Source organism: Balaenoptera borealis (assembly GCF_965194805.1).
Source record: "Balaenoptera borealis genome assembly, chromosome: 14".
Lineage (NCBI taxonomy): Eukaryota > Metazoa > Chordata > Mammalia > Artiodactyla > Balaenopteridae > Balaenoptera > Balaenoptera borealis.
This window is the reverse complement of record NC_138875.1, coordinates 83,997,841-84,023,727: the sequence shown is the minus strand read 5'-3', so window position 1 is coordinate 84,023,727 and position 25,887 is coordinate 83,997,841. Positions and strand designations below refer to the sequence as shown.

Genomic DNA, 25,887 nt, shown 5'->3' with positions numbered 1-25,887 from the left:
TTGCCTGCTCGTGGCTCTCAGGTTCAATTCCTGACAGTGGAACATTTGGGCCAAGAGTTTATGTGCATTTTAAGTATTGATCATTAATATCTAATTTTTCCTCCTAAAGGTTGCAGCAACTAATGCTTCCACTAACGGTGCGTGAGTGCCCCTCACCCCGCGCTCACCAACATTGGTATCTGCCACTTGACAGGGGAAGTGGTATCATGGTATAATTTGCGCTTCCTTAGTAAGAAGTGAGCTTCTTTTCAGTCATGCTGCTTTTTGCTGAGGTTCTGAGCCTGTCCTTCTCAAAGGTAAGTGGACATCTTCTAACAAACTCTCTGTGGGTCCCTCAGTTACCCCACCACTGGATCAGGCAGAGTTGAGACCTATGGGGCACAGAACCTGTGGAATACCCACAACACTGCATACATTTAATTCTCAACTGGTGACTGTTTTATCAGCCCCCTCCTGCCTCACAGACCAGAGTGATGTCTCCTTAGTGTTAATCATTTCTGAGGTACCACCTTTCCAACATCTTCTAGTCATAGAAATAGGATATTTGATCTTGTTTCCTTTAATTGTAGACCATTAGCAGTGTTAGATACCTAAGGTTCTAAGAAGAGTTCTAGAAGGAAAACTTGAAAGCTGTGGAAGGTCTAGCCTGACTATAACTTGTCCCAGTTCAAAGAATCCACCTACAGGCTTAGAGTTTAAGAAGAGCTGGTCTTACAGTGCTGTATGTCAATTATAGCTCAAAAAAAGTGGAAGAAAAAAAAATATATGTTTTTAAAAAAGCAGATGGTCTGAATGGCTCACACCCCACCTAGCTCCTTCCACCCCTACCCCTGACTACCGGAGCACCCGCTCCTTAGCGAGAAGGGTGTGTCCCCAACAGAAAGAAAGAAGGAGGAGAAGAAAGAGAGAGGAGAGCAAGGGAGATGGCGTATCTGTAAGAAAAGTCAGTATATTTATGGTTTGCTTTATAAAAGTTACTATAATACAATGGTACATAGTATTGAATTCACAAAAATATGAACAAATATTTACAGCAAGACACACCCACAACGGAAACACTTCTCTTCAAAACAAGTTACGTATGATGAGAGTCTATATGCACAAACATCCCTAAAACTTATGGGTTCTCTTCTTTGCTGGAGGAGGGAGGCGGTGGGGGGGGGCAGGGACAAGAAAAAGAAAAAGCAGAAACCCCCAATTCTTCAAAAGCAGAGGTTTGTTCAATGAAAATGAAGGCATTGAAAGAAAAATGAGTTGACACATTTCTGGCTATTGCAAGCCATTTCAGGGGTGGGACGGGGGTTCCTGGGGACAGGGAGGGTCCAGGCCCTTGCTCGCCCTTAGGGAAGGCTGGTTGGGCAAGGTGAGGCCAGGGTGAGGGGTGAGGCAGGACCCTGGACCCTGGTTTCCTCACATTCCCCCCGCCCCACTTCTTTTACGGGAGGAGGGGACAGACTGAAGACAGCCCCTTGGGGGCTGCAGAAGTAACTTAAATCGGTCGTCTCTACAAACTACACATTTCCTCATGTGAAAAATAAATATTTCCTCAGTTGCACAATGAGGCAGAAAACCGCAAAAGGAAGAGAAGTTTGCCGCTGTGCCCAGGTCCCCCTCCATGTCTTAATGCCACCGATTTCATGGACCTTGAAACCGGTGGGCATAGTCTCAAACAGAGAGGGCATGGGGTAAAGAAATTGAAAAAAAAAAAAAAGAAAAACACAACAAAACCATCAACGACAAAAAAAAAAAAAGAGAAAAATAACAATTCTTTGTACAGAATTTACATGATAACAAGCTTGACACAAGCTGAGATACCAGAGGCTCCGGGGTCGGGGGCAGCCCCGCCGGGAGCTCTCCCGTCTTGGTGAGGATGACTTCTGGTCACAACAGTCACTTTCCATAAATTATTTACATGCCTGCTTTGCTTCCTGGGGTGCGGGGGACTTGCTTGTGTGTGTGTGTGTGTGTGTGTGTGTGTGTGTGGTTTTTTGGAAGTACAAAGAAATAAGCAAAAAAGTCTTCCCACATGTTTCTACAAGAAACAATGTTCCCGAAAAAAAGTCCTTTATGGCAGCCTATGTACAGAAATCTGTTCTGAACTTCAAAAACCTATTTTTTTCCCCTTCGTTTTGATTTTATACACGCACAAGAAAAAAAAAAAAATCCATGGAAAGGAACTCTAAAGAAGATGATGCCAAGGGTTAAAAAAAAAAACCAAAAACCTGTCAGACGTAGATCTGAGTTTTTAAATCTTTTCCAAGATTTTCCTTTCTCTGGGAGAAATAAATCTTCTCACTCTGAAAATAAATATGCTCTTGACTTCCTGGGGCGAGGGGCTTGCTGGCAGGGTGAGTCAGGCTATGGGCTTGGGGCGAGCGGGTGAAGCTTATAAGCAAACAAAAATACGCCACACGCATTCGGTCAGACACCCGTAGTGGCAGTGGCGGGACTCGGACTGCCTGCCCTGGTGGGAGGTGCTTCTCTCCCCTGGGGGTGAAGGTGAGGGCAGGAGAGGGTAAGTAAACACAACCTTTCCAGCGCCCCCCCGCCCAGCCCCGCTCCCCCCCGCTGGCATTTGAATGAGAAAGTAAACACTGAACCCAAGATTTGGGGGGTGGAGGGGTGTGGCGCGGCAGGGAGAGCCCCGAGGGGAAATTCCTGCCTGGGACCAGCTTGGCTCCACCAGGGTCTGCTGCGGGAGCGGGAGCGGGGAAGGCACCCCCAGGCTCCTGGGGAAGGAACAGACTGGAGGGGGGTCGGAAAGAGGGGGGGGGGTCTTCTCACTGAGTCCACCGGCAGAGGGGGGGCCTTCCGTAGTGTTCTGAGGTCAAAGCCGCCTGGCCCGACCCCCCTCCTCTGCAGCACCTGGCCCGGCGCCCGGGCCCGGAGGGTTCCAGAACGTGGGCCGACACACCATCAAACCACGCCGGGGTCCCCGCTCTCTGATTCTGCCTTCACATTTCATCGGTTAAAGCGTCTTTTCTTATGAAGAGGAAGAAAAGAATGAGAAGACGAAAACAACGTAGCAGCATTCATGGGAAGAGGCTGACGGGGAAGGGAAGGCGGGACAGAGAAGACGGAGAGAAAGAGGTGGAGGAAGGGGACACGGCCAGGGAGGTAGGGGGGTGGGGGGAGACATTTACACCGGAAACCAAAGTCCCGAAAGGAGCATTTCTTTAAAAAAGTGAAAGAGACATGGGCTGAGAGACAGAGAAGCCCTTTCCCACTGAGGGGCCGGAGCTGCGGTGGGTCCTGGGGGTAGTGTTGGGGGCGCCAGGCCCTGGCACGGCTGCTGGGTAGAGGGACAGCACCTGAAATGGGGGTGGGAGGTGGGGTCTGGCCCCGGGGCCAGGGGTCCACGCTCGGGCGCCGGGGGCGGCTGACATCCCCAGGCACCGGGCCTAGTTGAGGGTCCCCCGGCAGTTCTCGGAGCCACAGAGGCAGGGGATCTTGACGTCCTCGATGGGGAACTTGTAGTCGTAGGTGATCTCCTCGTTGACGTTGATGTGCTGCTTCGAGTAGATGACGATCTTCTTCTGCGACTCCACGGTGATGACCTTGGCATAGCAGTTGGGCTGTGGGTGGGATGTGGGGGGGAGGGTGAGCCGACCCACCTGGGACCCCACCCGGGCCCTCCCTGACCGCAGTCCCCCAAACCCAACCGAGCCCCTGCTCAAGGCCTGATGTACTGGCCCCACGACCCCACTGCCCACTGGCCACCTGCCCTAGGCCTCGGCTTCCCCATCTGGCGGACCAGGCCCCCCTGTCTCTGATATTAAATAAGAATCATGATTGTAATAATAACAAATTTCGCAGGGAAATATTCAATTTACTTTTATACCGCAGGTGATCCCCAAATTTATGTTTCTAGCCCAGGCCCTACTTCTGAGCTTTAGAGAAGGGGTCAGCGAACTCCGGCCCCCAGCTGCCTGTTCTTGAAAATAAAGTTTTATTGGCACACGGCCACGCTCATTCATTACATATTGCCTATGGCTACCTTTGTTACAGTGGCAGTTAAGTAGTTGCTATGAGATGGTCTGGGCCACACAGCCAAAAATACTTACTACCTGGCCCTTTACAGAAAAGGTTTGCCTGCCCACACTCCAGGCCCCCAGATCCAACTAGCTGCTTGATATCCACCTTTGGCAGCTCAAGGAGACAACTTGGGAGTCAGTAAACTCAAACCTAGGGAGTGGCCATTCCATGCACCCAGTCCCCCAAGCATCTGCCCCCCGCCTCCCCGCCAGCAGTACTGGATCCAGCCCACCACGCCCAGCGGCTTCTGCCTCAAAGGGCCTCTTGATTCTGTCATCACTTGCCTGGACTGCAGCGGCTCCCGCTGCCTCTCTGAACTCGGAATAACTCCTGACCCAGCTGCCAGGGAAATCTTTCCAAAGGGACAGCAAATCCTGTCACCCCAGGGCAATAGCCGGCCTCGGCTTTTAGAGAAAGTTCTCAGCTCTGCTTACATGGCTGAGTGACCCAGCCACCACCAACCCCGCCAACCTCATCCTCTCACCCTGCCCTCTGCCCCCTACCTCATCCCACTGCCCCTCAAACAGGTGTTCTCCCTCCCTGCCCCAGGCCTCACCTCACTCACTACCGCACCCGGGTAATTCCCTCTTATCCCTCAGCTCTCACGGGAGACGCACAGCGAAGTCCCTACGGGCCCCAGGGTATGATCAAGTCACAGTCGTGTGAGCTGGCACGTACTGAGCGCCCGCTGTATCTGCACAGAAGGCCTGCCCTCAGTAACCCGCTTGGTCCTCCCAACAACCTACGAGGAGGGATTGTTATCATCCCAGTTTTACAGATTAGGAAACCGAAGCACCAAGACATGAAGTAACCTGCCTACGGTCGCTCACTAAGTAGCAGTGCCAAGACTTGAACCCACAGCCAGGGGTACCTGTCCTCCATTTGAAGCTCCCTGTGCTTATCTTCTCGAGAGGACCACCCTTGTTATCAACGCCCACCTCCACACCCAGACCCGTGCCATGTCAGCCGTCAGTAGCCGAGTGTGACTCTTTAAGTTAATTTAAATTAAACACTCAGTTTTTTAGCCACACTGGCCACGTTTCAAGCGCTCAACACCACACGTGTATATCAGCGGACAGCAAGGACGCAGAGCACTTCCGGCACTGTAGCAAGTTCTACTGGCCAGCACTGCCCCCGAGGCACGGAGGACGCCCAGCACGGAGAAGGAGCTCCGTGATTACCAGCTGTACGGACCACGTCATGAGCACCTCTGGTCTCGTTACGCGCATTTTACAGGTGAGAAGACTGAAGCTCAGAGGAGAACGGCTCCTCGGATAAGGCCTCACACCTCCACCTCCCTCCCCGCTATCCTCGTGGGCCCCGAGCTCAGGAAGGAGGCCGCGCCGGTTCCTGTGCCCTCGGGTTCCGGGTCCTCCTGGCACAGCAGCAGGGGCGGCAGCCCAGAGCCGGGCACTCACGTTGCAGCTGTGGTTGATGAAACGCGCGAAGTTGCCGCACTTGGTGGCGTCGATGATGGTGTCGTGGTCCACCCGGAACATGTAGCTGCTACCGATGCCCTCGTCCTCGTAACGTTTCTCCCGCATGTCCGCAATCACCTGGCCAGGAAGAGGCCTCAGTCTGGGCGGGGGCTGGCCGCGGCTCCACCCCGACGCCTGTCCTGGCCGGCAGCGCTTACCTGGCGGATGTTCTGGCCCACGTACTCGATGACCATCTCGTCGGCCGCGATGGGCTCCATGGCGAACAGGCCCCAGTCGTGAATGTGACTCTTGCAGAATTTGAGCTTTTTCTTCCGGAACTGGGGGAGGGAAGAGGATGGGGGTGAGAGCCCTGGTCCCGGATTCTGTGGCCACCCCGGCCACCCCAGGTGGGGCCCAGCCTCACCTTGAGCTGGTTGAACTTGAGCAGGTCACTGTCACAGCTGCCAGTGAAGGAGGACAACAGGCGGCGCTGCTCGGAACGCCGCTCCGAGCCGGCCCGTGTGGAGGCGTGAGGCTGCGCTGGGATGCTCATGCCCTGTGAGGATGGGTACAAGGACGGGGACGGGGGGTGACAGATCAGAGAGGGGTGCGGCCGCCTGGGGGAGCTGGCCGCAGGGTACCTGTGTCCCCGTCCCATCCTTGGCAACCCCACCGTAAGCTCTGTGGCCCTAGCTTCCCAGCTTCCTTGCTCTGGGCGTCCTTTCCTAATAGCCACCTCTCCTCTACTGGGTCCTTCCCGTCGGAATCTGAACGTGCTCAAGTTCCTCTAATCTTAAACATGACGACGCAGCGTTCTCTTCACTCTTGCCATCTTTTCCCTTCTCAGCTAGATTTGAAAGCATCTCTGCTTTTTGGACAGAGATGGGGGGTGTCTATCTACCTAACGCCCCGTGGCTTCATTCTAAATCACGGCTCTTCCTAACACCCTCGCATCCCTTCCCTCTCTTGGCCTCCCTCTTCCTCTGTCCCAACCACTGACACCTGGAGCTTCACTCCCCTCCAGATGTTCTCCCCGGGTCGGCTCACCCCTGCTGTGGCCTTTGGTTAACATTTCCATCCTCATGATGCCTAAATTTAGGTCCCCAGACCAGACGTCCCTCTCCCAAGCTCTCTACTGTACCCATATATCTAACTGTCTGCCAGACCTCACGACCTGGATGTTCCCCAAACCCCAAAACTCAAACCATCCCAAAGTGGGGGTCCCACCTTCCTTCTCACCTCAGTGCTTGGCATCCAGCTACGCAGTCCCCAAGGCCGGACCCAGCAGCGTCCCACCCCATTCTGCCTCCTGTAACCAGTCAGGCCCCCAGTCCCATCCATTTGACTTTCTAATGTTCAAATATTCCTGAGAGTCTTTCAAACCCATCCACTTTTTCCCACACGGCCCCCCATGTCCAACCTACCCGATTTATTTCCTTAAAGATGAAGGAAACTTCTGGAAATGCAACTCAACTCTGTTTGTATCCGTGATTAAAACCCTTCGGAGGCTCTCCCCTGCCCACCCCTCACCTCACCTCTCACACTTGAGCACCCAGGGGAGTAGCACCCTCCGTGCTCCGTGTACCAGCCCCTCTGGCTCCACAACCGCTCCCGGCGCCTGACACCCCCTCCAGGAGGGCCCCCACCCTCTGCCCAGCCCGGGAGGCTCCGGGGTGTCCAGGCACCTGATGGCCGTACCTGGGTGTCCGTGGGGGGCTCATCGGTGCTGGCGCGGCTGCTGTTGAGGTATCTGAGCTTGTCCTTCTTGTCGATGGTGTAGAAGCCCTCGCTGCGGGCACAGCCTGTCACGTGCTCCCGGATGCCGTCGTCCCGTTTCTTCTTCTTAGCTGAAGAGAGGCTGGTGGGTGGGTGTGGGTCAAGGGCCACATGGACATTCTCGGAGAGCCCCTCCCAGTCCAGCTGGAGACCCGCCCTCCCGGGCCTGGCCTCTCCACCCTCAGACCCATCTGCAGGAGGCCAACGACGCCCAGCTCCACTGCCCACACCTACACCACTTCCCTGCACCTGCCCACTGGCCAACTCCACCGTGGTCGGAACTCTGACAGGTACCCAGCTGCATGGCCTTGGGTGTGTTTCTTTTTCCACCTTCTGCCTCAGTTTCCCCATATGCAAACTGGGGTAATTACGATGCCCCATGGAATGACTACAGATGCTTAGGCTGCTTAGCAGAGTTCCTGACACAGAGTAAATGCTCAATAAACTCATTTGGTACAACAGGGATAAAGGCAGCGCCAACTTCATACGGTTGTGGTAACAACCGACTGTGGTGTGGCATCATGGCTAAGAACCCAGATTCTGGAGCCAGATTTGCCTGGGTTCAAATCTCTACTCTGCTACTTCATAGCTGTGTGACTTTGGGCAGGTAACTTAACCTCTCTGAGCCTCGGTTTCTTCGGATGCAAAATGGGAATAATAGCAGCCCCTACCTCACTAGGCTGTTGGGAAGATTAAATTAGGCGATGAGGGGGGGGCCAGGGAGAGTGAGCCTTCTGTCAGCCCCTGCTTCTGTCACATTGTACAATCACATTGTTACATTTAGCCCCGAGACCTGCCAATTCTGGCACAGAGGGCAGTGTTTAAAAGTGCCAGTGATTACTCTGTACAGAGCCTGGCACGGTGCCAGCATAGACACTGCTCCATAAGTGTCAGTGACGTGCGCTATCCCGGGAGGTGCGGCCCCCCCACCCTGCCTGGCAGGATATAGGGATGGTAGACCCAGAGCGTGTCATTGAGCCAGTCCATGCCGTTGTCCTGCTGCAGCAGACGCTCGTAGGTGACACACAGGAAGCGGATGTCCTCCTCGTCGATGCCGCCATTCCAGATGTCATACAGGATGGTCATCTCCTCAAACTCCGAGCGGGGCCGAAAGAGGGGCTGCGGCGGCGAGAGCTCGGGGGAGGCTGAGGCCACTAGGTCCTCGTGGCGCTTCTTCGGTGGCCGGCGCCAGGGCCCCCGCACCTTGGCCAGGTCCATGAACTCCTCGGTGACCTCGTCGCGCCCACGGGGACCCGGAGGGATGGCCTCGGAGGGCCACTGGTTCTCTAGCTCCTTAAAGGGCAGCTTGGTGGGCTCAACAGGTGGTGGAGGCGGGGGCGGAGGAGGCTGGGGGGGCAAGGGTGGGGGGGGAGCCGGGATCCCCGCGTTCCGGAAGTCCAGGGTCACGGTCCGGGGGTCGTGGGTGCTGGGGAAGACAGGGGTCTGTGGCTGGCCTGGCAGAAGCAGGAGGTCCCTGCCCAGGGGGGCCCCTCCTGGCGGCCGGACCAAGGGCCCATCCAAGGAGAGCACAGCCGGCGGGGATCGCCGGGGCCGGCCCGGCTTCCTCTTGATGGGGGGTGGGCAGGGGGCCAGCGGAGCAGGCAGCAGGGGTGGCAGCTGGGTGGGGGCCCGAGTCTGGGCCCGCAGGACGGGTACGGGCAATGCCAAGGGCAGGGGCAAGGGCAAGGGCAGAGGGAGCGGCAGGCCTGTCTCCAGGAGCACAGAGGAGGCCAGGGGGCCAGACCGGTCATCACGCCGGCCAGCTGGGAGGGGACAGACAGGCAGGAGTAGGGGCCCACCAGGCTCGGGGAAGGTGGGTGTGAAGCTGAAGTCCCGGCCAGGTGTCCTCGGGAGGCCCCCGCTGCTCAAGCCGGGGGATGGGGATGGGTAGGAAAAGGGGCTGCCTGGCAGCTGCGGGGAGCTCAGGGGCAGGCCGCTGCTGCCCCCCGACGGCAGGGGCTCCCCGCTCGGTGTGGCCGGCACTGCCTCTGCGCTCTGCGACTTGGCCAAGCTGCCACAGAGGCCTGGAGTACGCGGGGGCTGGTCCTCATGGGGAGGCTCCAGAGGGACTGGTGGGAGTGGGAGGTCTGGGGTCTCGGGCTCTGGTGGTGGGCTGGGTGGCCGGGGTGGTCGAGGGGGCGGCAACGGTGGCTGCAGGGGTAAGGAGAGCAGCGCCGGGGACTCAGGCTCCACTTCCAGGTTGTTCTCTGCAGAGAGGTGGGCAAAAACCAGACCTTTATTATTATTTGATTCAGATGTCCCTCAGCGCCCTACTTATGCTGCCCTACTATGCACTTGACACGTCTCTGGGTATGCACCCATACCCTCTGGGTCCCTAGGGGTTCTGTGAGTATACAGACTGTCCTTCTCCAGCTAAGCCACTCAAGGACTGCTCAGCACCCGGCCCAGTGTCAGGCACACAGTAGGTGTCTGATAAATGCTGGTGGGCGTAAATCAAAGATGCAGGAGACATGGTTGTAGCCCTTGACACTGTCTTTAGAACGGTGTTCCTGTGAACAGAGAACATTCCATGGACCAAGAAAATGAGGTCTATCAAATAAAATCCAACAAGTCTCTTTGCTGCAGGACTTGTCAGAGCCTTTAAGGTTTTCTCCTAGCATTTATCTCTACTGTCATAGAATACATTTTCTAACTTATCTGCTGTCATCCATCAACCTGCCCCAGAGTGTAAGCCCCAGGTATTTTTGTCTGTTTGGTCCACTGTTGTATTATCAGTTCCTAAAACAGTACTGGGAACGACAATAGAGGCTCAATTAACATGTTTAACAATATTCAAAGACCTGTGGTTCTATAGCCAAATAACACAGAATTAAACAAAATACAATGGGTTTCTTTCCTCAAGGACTATTATAGGTACAAACTAACCACATGTGGCTATATAAGTTTATACTAATGAAAATGAGACAACATCACAAATTCTGTTCCGCAGTGGCACTCTCCACCTTTCAAGTGCTCTTAGCAACACTGTGTCTAGTGGCTACAGTATTGGACAGGACAGAGAGAGAACGTTCCTATCACTGCAGGAAGTTCTATTGGACAGCACGTTTCTATCACTGCAGAAAGTTCCATTGGACAGCACGTTTCTATCACTGCAGAAAGTTCCATTGGACAGCGTTGTTAGAGCCTTTAACATGCTTTGTGCAGCTCCACCAAGATGGTGGAGGGGGCAGTGTCCATGGCCCCTCTCAACTGGCCCAGCACCCCGAGGCCTTCTCTGCTGCTTTCTGTCACTGAAATGACCGTACGCACCCGCACCCATACCCCCTCTTTTGGGAGCATCTCATGGGACTAATTAATGGTCCAAGGACTAAACCCCAGGGAGATACTGACAGAGGAGTGGTGACAGCAGCAGACCCCTCTGGGATCTAACAGGCGCCAGGCTCCATGCTGGCACATCATAAGTCATCTCACTCTGTCCTCCCATATGACCTCATAGGGGAAGCGCAATCCACGGATCCCATTGTACAGATGAGGAAACTGACTCGTTAAGGTTAAGTGATTAGCATAAAGGAGCCTGGGCTCATTCTCATGGTGAGGACATCCTGCTTCCATGCCCACCGCCCTCCCAGGGGCTGCAAGTGTTACCTGGGGTGGGCTCCGGGGATGGCAGGGGCCGGGCCTCCATCTCTCCAGCAGGGGGCTCTGGAGACAGCAACCTGGCCCCCTCCTGGTTCAGGCCTGGCTCGTCGGGGGGCTCCTTGCAGCCAGCCAGCTCCTCGACACCCACAGGCAAGGCGGGCTCTTCCAGCATCGGGGTCCGAGCCTCGGAGGCTTCGTCCTCAGCCTCGACGTCCACCTCCTCTTCTGGGACCAGTGACTCCGTCGCGGATGCTCCTGTGGCCATGTCCTCAAAGTCCTCGTCAGGAGCAGCGGGAGCCATGCTTTCATCGGCAGCTGCCTCCACCCCTTCCTCCTCATCTTCCTCCTCCTCCTCCTCCCCCGCTGCCAGCTCTTCTTCATCTTCTGAGGGTGATGAGGAGGACTCGGAGCTTGATTCGAAGTCAGAAGACTCAGAACTCTCACTGGAGGACTCAGCTCCAGCCTTGGAGGTGGCGATGCTCACTGTCTCCTCTGGGCGGGGGACACAGGCAGGGGCCCTGTCATTATCTGCTGTGCTCCAGCCAGGTACTTCGCCAAAGGTCTCACAACTGGCGGCGCCGGGCTGAACATGGCCCTCAGGTATGTGGGGGCGTGTGTGTGTGTGTGTGTGTGTGTGTGTGTGTGTGTGTGTGTGTGTGTGTGTGTGTGTGTGTGTGTGTGTGTGTGTGTGTGTGTGTGTCGGTACTAACTAGTCATCACATTTTTTTTAACTGAGGTGAAATCCACATAACATAAAACTAACCATCTTAAAGTAAACGATACAGTGGTATTTAGTAGATGCACAACGTAGACAACTAGCACTTGTCTAGAAGAAGCCCGTTCCCTTTAGCTATCACCCGTCTATCCACCATCCCCTAACCCCAGCAACCACTAGTCTGCTTTCTGTCTCTATGGATTGACCCGTTCTGGATACTTCATGAAAAAGAAATCATAGGGCATGCCCTGTTTGTGTTTTACTGAGTTCACACTTCAAAGTCAAGAAATTTGCCCCCAAAGTATTGCTGACTACTGCACGGGCTCTGCCCTCTGCAGAGGGACCCCGGGCTGGGCCAGGAGCCCCGCTCACCTCCATCTGAGTCCGCTTCTTCCTTCTCACTCGTCTCCGACAGGGCTGCGTCCTCGTCGTCATTCTCAGACTCATCCCTGTCTTCACTGTCTTCATCATCGTCATCCTGGGGGAGAGGGATGGAGGAAAGGTGAGCCGAAGGGCCCCCTCCCCTGGCCCAGCACCCCAGGCCTCCCCAGCCCGAACGGTACCTTATCTGACATGGATGAGGTCGAGGAGGAGGAGATCTGGCTCCTGGGGCCTTCCTCCTCCTCCTCCTCCTCCTCCTCCTCCCCCTCCTCTTCCTCCTCCGTGCTTTCTCGCTCCTCCTTGTCGGAGGCTGAGGAGGAGGGTGAGGTTGTCGAGGACCCCGAGGACGAGGACGCCGACGAGGACGAGGACGCCGACAGCGACTCCTTCTCGTCCTCCTCCCCGCCACTGTCCAGCTCCAGGGGCCGGGCCGGCCGCCGCCGCACACCCACGCCCTTGGGGTCCCGCTTGGCGAGCTCACAGGGGGCATCCGCCATGTCGCGGTCCCGCTCCCGCTCAGACTCTGTGGGGAGGGAGGGCTGTCAGAGCGGGGCCAGGGGCGCAGCGGAGGAGAAGATCCCAGCACCCGGCGAGGGGAGGGGCGCAAACCTTCATCCTCCTCATCCACGGAGGTTGAGGGTCGCAACCGCTTCTGGTCGCCGGACGAGGCGGTGTCCGGCGGCTCTTTCCTCTTGACCTTGAAGGAGGGCAGGCGGATGGCCCCGCGCAGCCCAATGCTCAGGCCCAGGCCCTCGTAGCCCAGGCCCTCGCCCTTGCCCCACGACTCCAGCAGGCAGGAGGCGATGCGGTCCTTGGGCTTCGGCCTGTCCTCGTCCTTGTGCTCACCGGACTTCACCGGGGTCAGTGAGGCCTGGGGTGCAAGAGAGGAGGGGGAGGTCACCATGGTTACGGCGCTGCCACCAGCCCTGTCCCCTGAGCAGCCTGCCATCCTCTCAACAGTGACAGCCACATGGTAACCGGGCACTTCCTTTCCTGGAACCTACCTCATTTTGTGCCGACTACTCAGGACGCCCCCAGGGCCCCACTCTGCCTCCCTGACCCTCGGCTTCCTCACCTGCAAAGCGGCTACTACGGCTGCCCGCATCAGAGCAGGGGCTCTCGCACTTTGGAGGTTGGAATCCAAAAGAAACGCGTTGTAAGAAGATGACACCTGTGTCATCGACACACCGGTTTCACAAAGTAACACTCACACTACCCTGCTTTGGGGGTCCGGGTGGCGGTGTTGCCAGTACCGTGCCTGGGGAGGAGAGAGGCTGCCTGGCCGGGTCTCTGCCTCCGGCCCGCCCGCCCCCCTGCAGGGCTGCGCCACCCACCCACCTTGGCCATCCTCTCCTTCTTGTCCCACCACTCGTCGAAGGCCCGGAAGGCCACCACCTCCACCATCTTGCGGTTCAGGTCCCGCTTCATGATGGCCTTGAGCTCCTTGAGCACGACCAGCAGGACGCCGTCCACCGTGGCCTTGTGCGGGTCCTCCTGGCGTGGCACGTAGCCTGGTGGCGGCACTGACGGGTCAAACTTGGGCAGGGGTGGCCAGGGCTGCCCGCGGCCGGGGCCAGTGCTGCTCAGGGAGAAGGGGCCCCGGTAAGGCGGCAGGTTGACGAACTGCAGCCCAGCGGAGGCGGCTGCGGCCGCGGCGGCCATGAAGGGCGGGTAGGGGCAAGCGCCCTGGCCCGTCATCAGGCGGCTCAGCATTTGCGTCTGCATCTGGAAGGACATGGGCATGCCGCCCCACTGGCCGCCCAGCACATGGCTCATGTCCACCTGCATCACGGGAAACAGCCCCGGCGGGAAGGGCGGCAGCGGCGGCAGAATGGGCGGGGGTGGGACACCGGGCGGCGGTGCTGGCAGCGGTGGCGGGGGCACTGTCACAGCGGGGTGGGCTGGGGGCGGTGGGGGCGGGGGCGGGGGCAGAGGAGGGGGCATGGGGAAGCCGGGCTGGGGCGGGGGAGGCGGTGGGGGCGGGGGCAGTGGTGGGAAGCCAGGGGGCGGGGGCAACGGCAAGGTCGGGGCCAGCACGGAGGGAGCTGCCACAGCCCCCGTCCCGGGGGTCACCACCATGGGCTTGGGGCAGTCAGCGCTGGTGATGGGGGCCGAGGGCATCTCGTCATCTGAGATCTCCATGTCCTCCCCCGAGGACTGCTGCCCCTGCAGGGAGAGCAAGGAGAGAGAGGTGAGGGTGAGCCCGGGCGGCCCAGCAGGCTCCCAGATCCCCCTGCTGAACACCGGAAGGTCAGAGAAGAAGCCTTCTGCAAGACTAGCGAGCAACGTGGCTTCCGCAGTTCTGATCCTGGTCCCCTCCCTTCCCAGCCACGTGGCCTCGAGCAAGTCGTTTAATCTCTCTAAGCCTCAGTCTCCCCATCTGCATGATGAGCACCATAGTACCTGCCTCACGGGGTTATCATGCAGATTCACTCATTCATTCATTCAACAAACATTTGCTCAGCACCTGCTGTGTAGCAGGCACTGTTCCAGGTGCTGGGAACACAGTGGTGAACAAGACAGACGAAATTCTTGCTCTCTTGGAGCTGAACTTCTGGAGGGACAAGGCAAAGGATAACTAGGAAGAATGTGAAATATATAGTCCTTCATGGAGAAAAAGCAAGCCGGGAAGGGGAGTGAGGCGTCAAGAGGGAAAAAGATTCTGTTTCAATTTGAGATACTCTGTTTCAATTTGCATTCAGAGAAGATAATACTAATAGTTAAAACTTCTGTAGCCTTTTCTATGTTTCAATTTGCATTCAGAGAAGATAATACTAATAGTTAAACCTTCTGTAGCCTTTTCTATGTTTCAATTTGCATTCAGAGAAGATAATACTAATAGTTAAAACTTCTGTAGCCTTTTCTACGGGCCAGGCACCTTTCTAAGCACTTTACATACGTTAACTCAGTTAATCCTCAGAACAACCCTGTAAAGTAGGTCTGTTATCACCAGTTTTAGTGATGAGGAAGTTGGAACACTGAGAACTTAAGTAACTTGCCCAGGCCACACAACCACTAAGAGATGGAGCCCGGGTTTGAACCAGGAAGTGGCTCACTGGCCTTTGTTCCCAGTTGGCCTGTAGTCTTCACTGTGGCAGAGAGGGCCTGGCAGAGAAGGTGACACGAGCAGGGGGGGCGTTTTAGCAGTAGTAAGAGTGCACGAATAGGAGGTATGTCTTTACATTTTTCCTTAGTTACTCTTGTCATATAGTCTTAGTACGGGCCGCGGTGGGGCTGAGTGTAGTCAGCACATAATATCTCGTATTTCTCATCTGCACCCTAACCTCACAAGGCAGGGCTCTAGTCCAATCCCTTCTGACAGCTGAGGAAACACACTCAGAGAGCTATACATCAATCACTGGCCCAAGAGGCACAGCCAGTCAGAGAGCTGGGATGCAAGCCCAGGGTGCCTGCGGAGTGAGGCGTCAGGGGGCTGTTGTGGGAATCGAGGACCGTGGCACCAGGTGAATGGGAGGAGTCGAGCATGACCTGGCTGTGAAATGGGAAAGGGCCCCTTTTCATTCAGACATGGGGCTTTGGGGAGCTGGATGCACATGCCTGGAACTGGAGGGGGACATGGGGTCCACAAGGTAGAGGTGGAGCAAGAAGGCAAAGCAGGGGTGGGGAGAGGAGGGATGGGCTACCCCCAGGCTCTTGTGTCAGGACCCGAGGCGAGAAGGGGGCTCAGGCCCTGCCCTGGATGAACATGGCTGGGAAGACAGAGCCTTTGTAGGTTACCAGGGACAGGGAGTGCATTTGAAGGCTGAGGGGGCAGGGTCTGTGCAGGCTGTAAGGTCAGAGGTCGGACGTACAGGTGAGGGAGGCTTCAAAGGGAAATGGGGGGCGGGGGAGAGAGAAGAGGAAAACCAAACCTAAGGCAGCAGAAGAAAGCTCTTGCTTTTGCTCTGTCCCCTCTACAGACACACACACTCTGCCTCTCAGGGTCCCACACACATGCTGAGGGAGGCAGTGGCAGGCTCAGGCAGATACCCAGGGACAGCGCCAGATCAGTCCTGGACAGCGCCCAGCACGCAGGCGCAGCACGCATAGGGTTAACGCCGGCACCGGCCGCCAGCCAATCACAAGGAGACCCGGATCCAGCCCGGCCCGAGGCCCTGCCCCTCCCTCCGCCCCTCCCGCGTCCGAGTCCGGGGGGCGAGAACCGGCGGGAACTGGTGGCTGAGTGTTCGGCCTCAGCTCCAGCCGTGCCTGGCTGGAGGTTCCCATACAGCACCTCACTCAAGCCGAGATTAGTGTGAGGCAGCTACTCTCACTATCCCATTTCACAGATGACGAAACTGAGACTCAGACAGGGAAAGTAACTTCCCTAAGGCCACATGACCAGTAAGTGACAGAGGTGGGGCTCAAGACTTAAGGACTGGAGCCGGAACTTTTAACCATCAGCCTCTGTGAAGAAAGGGAGTGTCCCCCTGTGCTGCTCTCCTGTGTGGTCAGCCTAGGCTGGGATTCCCTCGGGTTCAGGCCGGAGGAACCCGGGAGCTGCTCTCCCGACTGTCAGCAGGGGGCTCCCGAGGGCCATCTTGGAGGTTATCAGTACTCCCGGGCTTCCCTGGGCTGATGTCCCGGGGCATCCCCGACCCCAGCTCTCTGGGCCTCAGTCTCCCCTTTCCTACAGTGACACCGTGGGAAAGCCCATTCCCTCTGGCTCCTCTGGGCTTCCCAGCCCTGGATCAGCCAGTGAGCACGGTTAAACAAACATCCCCTGACCTCAGGCAGGAGAGGGAGGGAAGAAGGGAGGATGGCAGCAGGACCAGCAGCCCGCCCCCCACCTCTGCACACCTGTCAGCTCTCCCTGCCTGAACCCCTTAGCGCCAGAAACCACTTCCCCAGAACAGCCTGGAGGCCCCCAGGAGCCCCAGCCACCTGCAGTCCCCTCCCAGGCAAGCCAAGTTCCTCTCTGTTCCTCCCTGAGGCAGCCAAATCGGCCTAATCAAAGGACTTGGGGAGGAGGGACCCTCCTCCCTACCGCCCACAGGGGCACAGAGCTCTGTCTGAGCTCCTGGCTGCTCATGCCTGCCAGGCCCACAGGTTCCAAAGCAGGTCTCCAGGAGGGCCAGGGCAGGTGCCTGGACCAGGAGGGGGGAGGAGCAGAGCCAAGGAAGATGACCGAATCCTCCCCCAAGGGAATGTGGCATGCAGCAGCACCCACCCCGACCCTCAGGCTGCAGTGAGACGCCAGAGGAGGATCTCTGGGTGGGCAGAGGGTGGGGGGTGGTTAACTTTGCCTGCTTCTGGCTGTGGCCCTCCCCCTGGGCTAACCCTTAACTCCTTCAGTCCTGGAGGCAGGGGGAGAGGGAGAAGGAACATTTCAATGTCCTCCCTGCCCACCACGGTTTCCCATCTCTTCAGAGGGCACCAGGTTCTAGGAGACAGTGCTCCAGAGCTGCCACCTGACCTAGCTCAGCAGAACACTCTGGCTGATCCCTCTTCCCAAATCTGCCTGAGTGTCAGGACCAGTCCTGATCAGGTCCCAGCCACCCAACAGAGAAGGAGGCCCAAAACCATCACCACAGTCCAACTCTCTGGGATCTCAGCAAACTCCAACCAAAGAAGCTCAAGTCAGAATTTATCCCCAGAAAAAGGTCTTGACTTCCCATACCTAGTAAGGAGAGCAACAGATCTAGGTCATGTTTCCCTTTTCACCAAAGCTGCTAGGGAGCTCAGAGCAAACCAGCTGCTCAGTCACAGCCCCTGGTGCTTTTCGTATCCTCTTTTCATTCTCTTTTTATTTTTGATCTGTTATTTTGGCTGCCCCAGCCCTGCTGCTTCTGTGTCTTAGCTAGTTATCCTAAGGGGAGGATGTTTCAAGGAGGAAAGAGGGAGCCACAAGACAGACAAAACCAATCCCAGACAGAGATGGACAGACATCATGGTACCTCATCCATCTTCTCTGAGGTTGGGGTCCTGTCTCCAGCCAGGTCCAAGGCCACCTCAGTTGTCTGACCCAGAAGACCGGTAGGGTCTGGGGGGCCTGGCTCGGGTGGGGGCCGGGGCCCCAGGCCCAGGTCAAGCTCATCATCCTCATCCGAGTCGGGCAGTGGTGTGGGGCTGATGTCCTCCAGGCCGGTGCTGGATGGGCGTGAGGAGGGTGGTGTGGGGCCTCGAAAGCCAGGCTGAGAGTTAGCGCCAAAGGGGGCCAGTGGGGAGAGCTGGGAGGAGGAGGAGGAGATCGGGCTGCCCTCCATCTGCAGCTCGGTGTCTGAGTCCTGCTCCCGAAGGAAGGGCAGCTTGGTGCGCTGCTCCTTCAGCAGCATCTCGATCCGTGAGTCCAGACTGTCGTGGGGCTTCTCCGGCCCTGCAGGCGACGACTCCAGCGTGGGCGTACCAGGACTGTCACAGGGCTCGGGACTCCAGCCGAAGGTCGGCCGGCCGCCCAGCTCCATGCTGTTGGCATCAGGGGGCGGGGGTCCAGGCGGCGTGCCTGGCTTCTCCTTCGTCAGGGGCTCAGTGGGTGGCAGGGGCGGGGGCACAGGTACTCTCCGGAACTCCCCACCGTCACGGGCCCCAAAGGGGGTTGCGGCAGCGGGCTCCTCGGGGGGCGGGGGGAAAGGGGGCACAGGAGTCTGATACGGAGAGAAAGCCGACTTGAATGGGACTCCAGAAGCGGAGGCTGCTTGGGTAGGCGGTGGAGTGTGGGCAAACGTGGTTGAATCCTGTGGCTGGGCCTTGAATGGAGGGCCACTGCTGCCCCCACTGCTGCTGACTGCCCCAAATGGGAGGTCCACGGAGCCCCTGAAGGTGGCTGCGGCCCCTGCCACTGCGGTGACTGCAGAAGAGTTGTGGACATAATGATGCTCGTGGCGGCGGTTGTAGGCGTCCGTGAACTTGCTCTCGTGGCGCCGAGCCTTGAAGGTCGCTGTGGGGTCCTGGCTGAAGAGGTAGGAGGGCGTGGGCTGGCGGCTGGAGTAGCTGGAGTCCTGCGAGAAGGGGGTGCCCAGGCGCGGCGTGAGCGGTGTGCCCTGTCCGTAGGAGTTGGGCGTGTCCAAGCGGCAGCTGGAATAAGCAGTGTCCTGGGAGAAGGGTGTCCCACCACTGTTGGGGGTGACAGAGGATGAGCCAGAGCCACAGCCTGCAGACAGGCCACCATCTTTGAGGCGCTTCAGGGCATCTGACAGCTTGAGAGAGAAAGAGAGATAGGTCTGAGATCACTGGGGGAAAAACGTGCAATAGAATGGGACTGTTTTCCCCTCTCACTCCAGCTACCGGGGAGCTCGGAGCCAAACTGGTGACTCTAGAACTGCAGCATAGTGAACGGAAGCGGCGGCGGGGGTGGGGGGGAAGGGGGGAGATTAAAGAGGAGTGTCTGGATGGTCCTCACCTTCTCTAATCTTGGGGTAGCCAATTATCCTCAGAGAACCTTGAGGGTTTTTCCTAATCCTTAAAGCAGAGTAAAGATAAGACCCTGACATCTTGGTTTGAACTGGGATTTCCGTCCTGCCCCAGGCTGTCAGATATCAAAGACCTTCCAGGTAGAGGTAGCAGACGATGGTCTTGGAAGTGAGGGGGTGGCCAAGGGCCTTGTCCCTCCAACCTCTTGATGTTTTAGGGTTTAAATAGTGTAACACATAAAGTGCCTGATAAACAGCTGACCAGCAAGTAAGCGAAGACTCTTCACTCTGGAAAAGCTGTTCCAGAGGGTGGCTGGGTTGATGCTGGGGTAGGAGCTGGGATGAGAACCTCCCCATGAGATGGTGGTCCAGGTGAGGTCCTGGGAGGCAGTGGTTGGGGAAGGAATCCATCTTGCTCTGGAAGGAGGGACTTGAACTCGGCTTTCTGGGGGCAGGGGTAGAGGGGTGCAGGGGACACCAGACGCTAGGACCCTGGACACAGCAGTGTTTCAGCGTTAACGTGGAAAGCACGTGGACTCTGGATCTCTGGGATGGGAATCCCAGCGTGTGCAGGGAGAGGGCTGGGGGCCGCGCCAGAGGAGAGCTTTGGCAAACAGGGCTTTCAGACCCACTGCTGGAAGCCTTGGTGGGCATAGCCAGGCTCCTTTCCTGGTGTCTGACACCGGAGATGGTGAAGTGGGGTGGGGGCCACATCAGGGAGCGGGTGATGGGGTGGGGAGGTGAGGGAAGGACTGACAGCCATAAACCCACCTGCAGGGTCTCATTCACGATTGGAGAGACAGCGTCCAGCTCGCCCACTGGGAGGGTTTGGGGTGTGTATCGGCCCGTGACCAACAGTTCATAGAACCGCATGCGGGTTTCCCCTGGGGAAAAGGCAAGGGAGGGAGGACTCAGTGAGGCTCCAGGATGGGGCAGCCCGCACAGGTGGGCATCCTTGTGGGGCCCCTGTGCCTGGGACCCCAAGCCTAGGGAAGCTAAGTGACCCTGACCAAGTTCCCACTTCTCTCTCTTTGTACCTCACTCAGGAGTCCTATCTGTTCAATGAAGCTGCTAAACTGTATGATTTTTCTGATCCTGAGATTCAGAATTTAATGCCTCGTGGCACTGGGACTCCCCCAAATACAGAAATGCCAGCCCCAACACAAAGCCCCTTACTGTCACCTGGGCCATGCCACCCAAAGAAAGAGGTAATCCCCATCCTCTCACCTTCCCACTTAACATCCAGGGCCTTATAGCAAGTGAAGAGGAAACCCAGTGACACAGGAGTGACAGTTTTGTTGTTAACTCTCTCAGGTGACTGTCAGTTTGTAAAATGCACTCTGGTACTGGGTTACTGTGAACTCCACATGGTCCTCCCCCGTCCCACTGAGCCACGTCTGGTAACCCTCCACCCCAGCCCCACCCCATGGCAGAGAGAGGCCTCTATAGACCAGGGGGCCAGATTATCGATATTTATAGAGCCCTCTGAGGCAGCTGCTTACATATGCAAAGGAGACGCATTCCTTGAGCTACTTTTTACCGGTCTCTTTCTTGAAATACAAACTTGGTGGCAGTCTCTAAGGGCCTTTTCTTTTTTCTTTTTTTTTGCAGAAATGAAATTTTGGTGAGGGCTGACTGCTCCTTAAAATGGGCATGTGATGGGGGAGGGGCTCTACATTTGATTCTCAGGGAGAGATCAGCCTGCAACCACCCAAGGGGTCTCCCCAACAGAGACGTGAGAAACTAGAGAAGGGAGGTGAAGGGCGCTGTGGCTGGAACAGGAAACTGGCTTGTGCCCTGAGGAACCTCAGAATTAGGGACAGGTTTGGCAAGAGTTTATAGGATAACTGTGCCCACCCAGGAGCAGTGTCCTTCTGCATCCCCAAGCAAGGTCTTAGAGACTCAGTCCATATGTGCTCATTATTAAAGGCGAAAAAGAAAGGTTTAGATTTTCCAGTCTTGGGTTTGGTATGCCCGGGTTGCCCCTAAACCCCGTGCTCACGAAACCTCTGGAAGCCACTCACCTAAACCCTCCCATGCAGGGTCTCCCAGGGGACGTCCCAGGGGCTCTGGACCCAACAGTCTCTGCCCAGTCACAGGGCTGGCTGGGCCTCAGAGCACCCGGCACTTTCTTCTGTATTGGTAGGAACTTCTCTAGAGAGGCCACAGGCAAACTTTACGGGATGCCCTAGAGTCCTGCCAGCCCCCCAGCCAGCACGGAGGAGAAGCCTCCCAGGACCCTGAGGGTGGGAGGTATGGCTTCCCCAGCCCGGCTCTCCCAGCAGCCGCTCAGAGGCTCAGTGAGCACAGAGCGGGATTCCGCTGCTTGGGAGGTGGTGCTGTCTCTTTAAGAAAGAGGAGGGAAGACACAGTGTCAACCCTAGAGCACCGAGAGCAGCCCGCCCAGCTCCAACGGGAGCATTATCAATGAAACCACACTCTAGGCCCAGATTGGTTCCCACTTCCAAGGGGAAGGGGCGGCCTGTGGGGGAGGGGCACTCCAGATCCCTGGAGGACTCTCTTTTTAGTGGAGGGACATACTCTTTGGGTATTTAAAGGCGTCCTAGTGGCTCTCCCTCAGCGCCTCCCCCCACAAATAAACGAACCCTGCCTTCTCTCCTAACACAGACGGCAACACTGGGGACCGCCTAAACTCAGGCCACCAGGGCTCCGCGCGGGGCCCGAGGGGGTGTCAGCGGTGGGGAAGCCTCCGGGTGGTCCCTTGGGGTTCAGTGGCCAAGGACCGGCACATTTGGTAAATTATAGCTTGTCTCCTAGCAACAGACAACACATTTAGCTCCACGTGACTCTACCCTCAGGAGGGGGCGAAAGAAAAGGTTGTAAGGGGGCACCTAAGGAAGAGTGAGGGGCTCCCCACCACTGCAAGAGGGGCTCTGGGAGAGGAGGGGGTCACACTGACAGGTCTTGTGGCTCCTCCACGGTGGCTGTCCTGAGCGGGCCTCCACTCACCTTTGGTGTCCAGCTCCACGTGGATGATATTGCCCATGACCGAAGTGCTGTGCAAGTGCTGAACCGCCTCCTTGGCTCCCCTGACCGTGGCAAAGACCACTTTGGCGATGCCCAAGTGCTTCTTGGTCTTGGGATTGTACAAAATCTCCACCTCCTCCACCTCCCCATACTTCTTGCACATGTCCCTCAGGAAGTTTTCACGGATGTTATCATTCAGCTTGGCAAATGTCACCTGCTTCGGAGGCACCGGGCCCACATAGAACTCATCGATCTGGCAGGGGACGAGGGGGAAGGGAGGTTGAGAACACTGAAACCGAAGGGAAAACACAAAATTCCCCACTCGCCCGCCCTTTGAAAACAATGAAAGGTAGAAAATAAAAATTTTTTTTGGAAAAAAAAAATGCACGCGGGCGGGCCCGGGAAGCGGAGGATTAAATCGTTTGGAACGTGGAAGTCCTCTGGGTTCGAAAGGAAAGGGGAAAAAGAAACAGTTTCTCTTTCCCCACCCCCCACTCTAGCCTCCTCTCCCTGCTGCCAGGGCAGGGGCGACCCCTTGGGCTAGGAAGTTGTCCCCCTCAAGCCACAAGGCTGGGAAGGGGGGCGGGTCCCAGGGCCGAGCCCCTGAGCTGGCAGGAGCCAGGTGGGGACCCGGAGCCCCCAGCTGGGTGGGCAGGATACTGTATCAGCGCCTTGATTACAGTTTCACCGAGTGTTATTCTGTTTACAGTAGCCGAGAGGGGACACCCCTCTCTTTGCAATCTCCCCCTCCCCGCCAAAACTTCCCAGGCCCCGGACGGCGGGAACTCAGAATCCGGCTGGGCTCGGTCAAGCCTGGCGGTATTTTCGAATTCGGGGCTTGGGGAGAGGGGGAAGGGGCGCGGGGCAGGGGGAAGGGGGCGCGGGGCAGGGGGGAGGGGCCCTACCTTGAATTTGGGCACCGACAGCTCCAGCTCCTTGTTTTTGGTCCAGATCCCGACGACCCGGGGATCTTCGACAATTTCCACCGGGCGGTTGCTGGACATCTGTGGGGAGGAAGCGGGGGGGGGGGGCGGAATGGGTGTCCTGGTCCCACTCCCCAGGGACAGGGGCAAGCCCCCCCCCCTTCTCCAGGCACTTGTCAAACTCCAGGACTGCGGACCCGGCTGACAGCTGGCCGGGTGGTCAGGAGGGGGGTCCCCGGGCCGATCGGACCCTTCCGCCCCCACCCTCCTCGGCACGGCTCGGAGGGTGGGTGCGGGCGGCGGGGAGGCGCGCCGGCTACTCACCGCCAGGCTGAAATGCTGCCCATCGTAGCGGTACAGTTTATGATGCCCCTTTTTCAAAGCCGGGTCAATCATCAACTTGTAACTTCTCCAATGGTGGTTCCTCCTCTCGCCCGAAGGGCCGGGCTGCGGCGGGGGCTGCTGGTGGTGGTGGTGGGGGGGGTGACTGTTCTCCATGCCGTTAACCCAACCTGAAAACGAGCAAGTTGTTGTCGTCTCCGCCGCGGTGGCGGCGGCGGCCGCTTCTACACACACGCGAAGGAATCAAATCGTCCAGCCCCCACCCCCTCCCACCTTACCAGCGCGCCCCAAAAGGAGCTGTCTCGCTGGCTCCCCCCAAAATAAGAATGGAGCGAGAGAATAACCCTTCCGGAGAATTAGGCGCCCGCCCGCTCGGCCACCATCTCGGGGCGGCTGCGAGGGGCTCCCGGGGGCCCCTGGTGCAGACTGGCGGGGCCCGGGGCACCCGGAGGACCCGGGCTCCGGCCCATGGTGCCCGCCCGGTCGCCCGGCGTGGCGCTAGCTCGCTCGCTCCGCCCGGCTCGGGCGCGGGGCTCGCGGCAGGCCTGGCGCCGCCCGCCCGCCCGACCGCTCGGCCGGAGCGGGGGCCGGGGCTGGGGCTGGGGGCTGGGGGCTCGGGCCGCCCGGCTGCCGGCAGCGGCCTCTCCCTCCCCGAGCCGCGCTTACATCCCCGCCGGGCGCCGGCCTCCCTGCGCCGCCAGCCAGTACATGGTGTCCCCCGCGGGAACCGAGGCCGGGGCGGCCGGACGGGGGGCCGGGAGGGGGGGAGCGCCGCCGCCGCGGCTGCCGGGCCCGGAGCTGCTGCCGCCGCCTCTGCTGCTGCTGCTGCTGCTGCCCGGGAGGCGGCTGGCGGCGGAGGCTCGGCTCCCAGTAGCCGCACATCCCACAATACACCGCTAAGGAGCCCGACCCGAGCGCTCACCCTCCTCCTCTTCCTCCTCCTCCTCCTCTTCCTCCTCCCCTCTCCTTCCTCGCCGCTTCCCCAGGCACTCTCCCGGCGGCGGCAGCTGCGCCGCCAAAGCCCCGGGCCCCAGCGGCCCCCCACCCCTCACTCTCGCGCTCCCACACTGCCTCCCCCCTCCCGGGGGGAAGGCCTTTTAATTTATTTATTCTGCTGGGACTTAGGTGGGGGGCTTGGCTGGCGGGGGAGGGGGTCTCCCCGAGCTCTACCTCCCGCGGCTGGGGCTACCCTCCGAGCCGCGGCCGCCGCGGCGTGCGCCTGGGGCCTCCAAAACTGTTTCCAAACTGCCAAAACCGGAGGTGGGCGCGTGGGGGCTCAGGGGAAAGGGCTGGGTTTTGGGGTGTGTGTGTGATTGTGTGTTTGGACGCTGAGAGCCGTGAGGGGCGGCAAGGAGGCTCCAAGACGAGTTGCAATCGAGGTATCTCGGCTCCGGCTTCCTCTTCTGCCCCGCGACCCCCTCCCCCCGGAGCGGAGCTGGGGAAGGGAAACCAGGATTTTAACCAAATTAGTATTCACATTCCTGGGAGGATGCAGCCCTTGCCTGGACCTGGGTGATAGAAGCTTCTTTCTGTTTTTATTTTTGGAGAGGAGCGCCCTGTAATTGTGAACACATGCTTCTCTCCCCGCACCCCCCCCCTTCCTCCAGTCACCGACGGAAGAGAGAGTCCCCCTTTTTTGCATTTATCTTTCCTTCCCCTTTCTTTATTAAAGGTCCGGGAGTAGCGGCGGCCAATCAGCGCGCGGCTTCCATTTTGTGAGTTCAACTCCAAGGCTCCCGGGCTTCGCGAGGACGCGTTTGTAGCCCCCTCTGCCTCTCCTGTCGGGCGGCCGAGGCGAGGAAGTCGCCTCGCTGGGGCTTCGTGGTGGTGTATTTCACATTGGGGCTCTTTTCGGGGTTTGTAATTTGGCCGTGGGTAGGTAATTGGCTGGAGCAGGGCGGCAGGGCGCGGCAGCCAATCAGCGCGCGGCTTCTATAGGGCTTGAGTTATTAGACGCTGCTCTCAAAACATCCTTCATCAGACACCAAGGAGAGGCCAACAGATGAGGGGAGCCATTTTTCTGCAATGGAATTAAATGGCCAAGTGGGTTTTTCCTTTGTTGCAAATGGGGAATGTTTTTCCTTTGACTCCACCATCCAGTTCAGGACGCCTCAGTGTTGTGTTTAACATTTGTCAACAGGCTAAAGGACTCACAATTGGAAGAATGAAGAAGACTTTTTAAAAAGATCTGGATTTTTCCTTATGACTTGGAATCCATCTTTGTCTTGTATAACTAGGTCATAGCACACCATTAATGTCAGCAGTTAACAATTTTGAATTCCAAAAAACCTAAGTAAACGACATATTTAATTTTTTTTCCTCTTTTTTTTTCTTGGGTGGGTGGGGGGAGCTTGGAGCTG

At 57.8% G+C, this 25,887-nt stretch overlaps 2 protein-coding genes across 9 annotated transcripts in view; one reads left to right on the top strand and one right to left on the bottom strand.

Moving 5' to 3' along the window:
- Window positions 1-929: 929 nt before the first annotated feature.
- On the bottom strand, window positions 930-24,517 carry SETD1B (SET domain containing 1B, histone lysine methyltransferase). 3 transcript variants are annotated; one of them, XM_082355803.1, is made up of 17 exons: window positions 24,450-24,517; window positions 23,510-23,697; window positions 23,168-23,266; window positions 22,245-22,515; window positions 20,046-20,158; window positions 17,823-19,061; window positions 13,264-14,091; window positions 12,535-12,796; window positions 12,108-12,448; window positions 11,917-12,022; window positions 10,836-11,321; window positions 8,177-9,436; window positions 7,152-7,318; window positions 5,878-6,009; window positions 5,672-5,791; window positions 5,454-5,591; window positions 930-3,575 (listed from the first exon to the last, which is right to left on the bottom strand). In XM_082355803.1, the coding sequence occupies exons 2-17, from the start codon at window positions 23,681-23,683 to the stop codon at window positions 3,402-3,404; spliced, it is 5,910 nt and encodes a 1,969-aa protein (XP_082211929.1). In that variant the 5' UTR covers window positions 23,684-23,697; window positions 24,450-24,517; the 3' UTR covers window positions 930-3,401. The 3 variants fall into 3 exon arrangements, with proteins under 3 accessions (XP_082211929.1, XP_082211928.1, XP_082211927.1); XM_082355802.1 differs by lacking the exon at window positions 24,450-24,517 and adding an exon at window positions 24,194-24,423; XM_082355801.1 differs by lacking the exon at window positions 24,450-24,517 and adding an exon at window positions 23,806-24,185.
- Window positions 24,518-24,623: 106 nt separating this feature from the next.
- Window positions 24,624-25,887, top strand: part of RHOF (ras homolog family member F, filopodia associated) — a 32,720-nt gene continuing 31,456 nt past the window's right edge. The window contains exons 1-2 of one of the 6 annotated variants that reach the window (XM_082356039.1): window positions 24,624-24,787; window positions 25,200-25,242. The gene's annotated coding sequence lies outside the window, so the exon portion shown is untranslated. Of the gene's footprint in view, window positions 24,788-25,199; window positions 25,243-25,262; window positions 25,384-25,432; window positions 25,821-25,887 lie in introns of those variants that run through there. The other 5 variants (XM_082356040.1, XM_082356037.1, XM_082356045.1 and 2 more) reach the window with 5 other exon arrangements.